This window comes from Mus caroli, chromosome 16 (genome assembly GCF_900094665.2).
Source record: "Mus caroli chromosome 16, CAROLI_EIJ_v1.1, whole genome shotgun sequence".
Lineage (NCBI taxonomy): Eukaryota > Metazoa > Chordata > Mammalia > Rodentia > Muridae > Mus > Mus caroli.
In genome coordinates this window covers 35,638,430-35,643,457 of record NC_034585.1, presented here as the reverse complement: position 1 = coordinate 35,643,457, position 5,028 = coordinate 35,638,430, and the positions used below count along the sequence as shown (strand labels likewise).

The following is a 5,028-nucleotide window of genomic DNA, read 5'->3' as shown; positions in this document are numbered from 1 at the left end:
AAAAAAAAAAAAAAAAAAGTCTTTTTCCAAACCAATCTCGTGAGGTAAACATATCATAAAATATCAATCATAGTCACAATGGTTTTTAAATAAATTACTACCTTTGATTTTTAATCTACCAGAAAGCACATTCTTCCATCCCCTCGTTTACAATTGCAAAAAATCACATATATTAAAAGAGGAAGAAGGCTGGAGAACCAAACCAAATATGACCTAAACCTCAAAAGCCAATAAAAGGCACAAGAAAGAATAGGAAAATATATCAGAAGTCCCTCCTCAAAATAAATAAATAGATTTTAAAAGGTGCATTGTTAAAGTCAGTTAAAACTATCAACACTGCCAGGTTTGGTGGCACATGCCTTTAACCCCTGTCCTTGGGAGGTAGAGGCAAGCAGACCAAGTTTGAGGGTATCATGGTTTACACAGCTTGTTCCAGGCCAGGCCAGCCAGACTTTGTCTCAAATAATAACAATAACAATAATAATAATAATAACAACAAGGGCATTTAAAAACACCAGACTTTTCAAATGTTTCTCTTTCCTCCCACTAGACTGTTTACAGAATCCAAGAGTAAGCAGCACTACCTAGGAATGAAGCTTCATTCAGCCCTAGTCATTTTGTTTGAGATGGGGTCTAAATGTGTAGCCAAAGCTGCCCTTGTGTGCTAGATCCCTGCACCCTAGCCTCCCATGTACCGGGACACAGATGTGTACCACCAAAGCTGGGCTCTAATTCATTTTTAAATTGCAAACTGCTTCCTTTTTCCTTAGTCTTTTTTTTTTTTAAGATTTATTTATTATATGTAAATACACTGTAGCTGTCTTCAGACACACCAGAAGAGGGCATCGGATCTCATTACAGATGGTTGTGAGCCACCATCTGGTGACTGGGATTTGAACTCAGGACCTCCAGAAGAGCAGTCAGTGCACTTAACTATTGAGCCATCTTTCCAGCCCTCCTTTCCTTATTCTTAAATTTTCAACATTCTAGTAATTGAAACATTAGAAGTTAGTCTAACTGAGAGGACCAGTAAGCCTTGCCAACTACCAGGATTTCCTGGTCACTTTTTCCTTCTAAGCTACCTAGGGCAGATCAGGAAGAAGCCCAGGGGGAATCCAAAATGTCAATCAACAGAGCTGACTCAACTGATCTGGGTGGCTAGATGGGCAGCCCCCTCTACGCCCACAGCTCCAAAGCACTCAGATGAAAAGAAGGGCCTTCCTTCCACAAGTGGAAGAGGACCAGTGTGTTAGGTCAAGTATATATGAGTAACTGTACTCCTCTGCTAGAACCTCCACACAAACTCTCAAATATATCAAGAGAGCCTGAAAGACAGGAGTGGTACTGACTCTGGAAACCAAATCAAGACATGAAAAAACTCTTTGTAGGGGAAGAAACAATATTCAGGCAAAAATCTTAACCAAACACATGACTAGGTAAAAGTATCTCTGTACTGCTGCATGATCAAGCCTCCAGACCCACCCTGCATAAGCCTCCATAGGATGAGAGGTCAGCTCTAAATACTTATATATGAGCAACACTACACACACTCAGTAGGTTGTATATACACATGCACAAATATGTATATACACATAACAGTAACTACAAGACCATAAGCTGGGGAGGTCATGGGCATTGGGGTGGTAGTGATGTAGATACAGCGCTCCCATACAAAGTTCTAAAAACAAAGCTCTGAAAACTGGGGCATAGTGGTACATATCCATGTAATCCCAGCACAGAGGACACAGCTAGATCCCTGGAGCTCAAAAGCTAGCCATCCTAGCCTATCTGGTGACTTTCTGGCCACTGAGAGCCTGTGTCCCAACAACAAAGGTGATGAGTGCCTGGGGAATAACACCTCAGCTTGTCCTCTGGTCTACGCATATATGCACTCATGCATGCGCCTGCACACATGCACATGTACTCATACACGCACACACACTCACTCATACACACAAAACTCAAATTCTAGGATCCTCTATAACACGGCACAATTCTTAACATTTTTAGGCTACAGTTTACAGTTATTATTAAATCAAACAACCTTTTGCCAGAATATCTTTTAATAATAAAATGTGGGGGCGCTAAGCTAGGCAGTGGTGGTGCATGCCTTTAATCGCAGCACATGGGAGGCAGAGGCCGGCGGATTTCTGAGTTCAAGGCTAGCCAGGTCTACAGAGTGAGTTCCAGACAACCAGGGCTACACAGAGAAACCCTGTCTCGAAAAACAAAACAAAACAAAACAATGTTGGGGGCTAAAGAAGAGGAAAAGGCTTATGAGCCCCCACCTCTAACTGAGGAGCTATGAACAGTTCATGGTTTCCTGGGGTGGATAGGTCCATTTTCTTTAAGGGTGTGGCTCCTGGTAGGTCAACCCCATTTTAGAAGATGGCCCCACAACCAGAAGCAAAAGAAAGGGACTAAGTGACCCCGATGGGTCATTTTTAAGGGAGTTGGAGGATAGAGATGGTCCCATGGTTGAGAGCATTATCTGCTCTTGCAGGGGACCAAGGTTTGGTTCCCAAAATATGCATGGTGGCTCAGAACCATCTAAACCCCCAATAACCTCTTTTGGCATCTAGAGGTATCAGGCATGCAAGCGGTACACAGACATACATGCAGGCAAAACTTCGGTACACATAAAACAAATAAATAAAACTTAAAAAAAAAATTTATGTTAAAAAAAGAAAAGAAAAGGAAAGGAAAGGAAAGGAAAGGAAAGGAAAGGAAAGGAAAGGAAAGGAAAGGAAAAGAGAAATGGACACTTCTACTTTGTGGTCCCTGCGTAACATCATTCTACGTGCAAAGAACTCGGAAAAGTGAAACACTAAGTTTTCAGTCTTCAAAGGCAGAATTCCTACTTCAGTGATAAGAACAAAGTTTGATAAGCAAATATTTGAATAGAATTATTTTGTATTAGTCTTACTGATAACAGGCTATTACACATCATGCCAAGTGTTATGCATAGAATGGTATGTTCTTTACCTGTTCCTCAAGCCCGTTCCATTGCCACAGCCGCCGCCGACCAATGTCTGTATGGAAGGTAAAGCTGACCGGCTTAGCTGCTGCCGACTGGGACCCCGCCTTCTACTGGGCATGTCCAGGAACCAGGTAGTTTCCAGTGCCACCTGAAGTTGCCACCCAGGCTGATGACTGTCAACTTATTTCAGCTCTGAATAATAATAATAAAAAAAGATTGTAACTTTTTATAGAAGTCGGTATAACAAGCAAATGTTAAAACTCAGTGAGCAGATCTTATAAAATCCAGATTGAATTTTCAAATAAATGTTCCTGTCCCTATATACTGCTTGGATCTGGGGTCAGAGGCTTAAATTCTGAGCTCAGCTGTATTCAGCATTAAGGCAACTCCTGGCTGGTGTCTTTTCTTGCTGACTTTTTCTTAAATAAAACAGACTACAATCTACGAGGTGGCATTCTACAAGAAACACCACAACTTACTCGATTCTCATTTTCAATTTCACATTAAAATCACTTGAAATACAGGAAATATCACTGTCCAAAATATGAGGTTGTTATCAAGGAATCTGGCTGAGATAAGATTTGCCACAGGTTTCTGACCTTGACCAAGTCATTTAACCCGAGTTTGTTTCTTCATTTCATTCAAATGGTTGCCCGTTTCAGAAAATCTTCTGTAAAACTGCTAAGAAATTAAATGAACGTGCAAAATTAAAGGGCGAAAGAGATCTTCAGGGGGGAGGGGGGGCGGACGACGAAATTATGTTTTCCTCAATTTCGGCAAACATGGTTCTGCCATCATATACCACATATTTCCTAAATACGACTACAAATACTCTGAAAAAAAATTTTTTTGCGTAACATTACTACTGTAGAGGGATCCGAGGTTCCCTAGTCCACTGCAGGCTAACAAACGCCAGGTGGGACAAAGACTCCAAACTTTTAAAGGCAAAGAAAGCTGATCCCTGCTCAATTAAAGAGAAAGTAAGGTGAGGGCAAAAGGCTGGGACACTTCAGCAAGAGATCGTTCGAGGTGGAAGGCGAGAAACCACAAACTTGACTGGACTAAGCCTCCAAGACGGAATCACCTAGTGGTCCCAGCCCGGCGGCCGAAAGAGCCGAAGCACGCCAGGGCCGGTGAGATGACAAAGCAGGTTAAGTAAAACTCACGCATGGGACAGGCTGGCCACGGAGAGGGATCCCTGGGAGGAGGCGGCGGCTTCACAGCCGCGACCCCGGGCACCCGAACTCACTCCCTCCTCTGAAGCGCTCCAAAAACAGCTGCCGGGACGCGGGCAGGATCCCACTGGACAGTCAAAGAAAGCTCTCGGGTCGCTAGGTTACCAGACCCAGGCCGGGAGTCCGTGCCAGAGCCAGAGCTAAAGTCAGAAGCACAGCCCGACCCCATCACCAAGACTCATCATCCTCAGACTCCATCGCCCGGGAGCTGAGGAGACGTGGCAGCGCACAGCGATGACGTCAGCTCTGCGTCGCGCTGGCCCCCGGAAACAGACTTGCGGCCAGCAGAGCCGGCTCGCCCTCCTCCCGGCGCACCTGCGCAGTGGGACTCTCCCGAGCCCGGGCTTTCCGGCCCATACGTGCCCGGCGGAGTTTTTTGTTTGGTTGGTTAGTTTGGTTTTTGGTTGTTTTTTTTCCCCAAATTTTCCCTGGCTCCAGTCAGCTAGTGTCTAGAGAAATGCTTGGAGAAGAGAAGGGAAATTCGGAGATGCCACCTAAGGTCACGTCGTTCATATGCAAACGACTGTGACTCGCACGTCGAACGCCTGCCCCTCCCCCCTTGCAGGGACTGGATATTAAATAATGAACTAGGTAGATAATAGAAATAAAGAACGAGTTCTAGAAAAGTTCAGTCTAGTAAATAAGAGAACGCAGCAACAAGCTTCAGTAACGCTGTTAAGAACAATAAATGCACGGTTAGAAGCAGGGCAGCGGTGGCGCACGCCTTTAATCCCAGCACTTGGGAGGCAGAGGCAGGTGGATTTCTGAGTTCGAGGCCAGCATGGTCTACAAAGTGAGTTCCAGGACAGCCAG

General features: G+C 44.5%; 1 protein-coding gene across 2 annotated transcripts in view; it reads right to left on the bottom strand.

Annotated features, from left to right (window-relative positions):
* The window catches only part of Tmem39a (transmembrane protein 39A), a 29,248-nt gene extending 24,800 nt beyond the window's left edge, over positions 1 to 4,448 (bottom strand). For both annotated transcript variants that reach the window (XM_021184782.2, XM_021184784.2), the window contains exons 1-2: positions 4,147 to 4,448; positions 2,986 to 3,172 (exon numbers count right to left, since the gene is read on the bottom strand). In XM_021184782.2, coding sequence (XP_021040441.1) covers positions 2,986 to 3,098 — 113 coding nt within the window. In that variant the 5' untranslated portion in view covers positions 3,099 to 3,172; positions 4,147 to 4,448. The remainder of the gene's footprint in view (positions 1 to 2,985; positions 3,173 to 4,146) is intronic.
* Between the last annotated feature and the right edge of the window lie 580 nt (positions 4,449 to 5,028).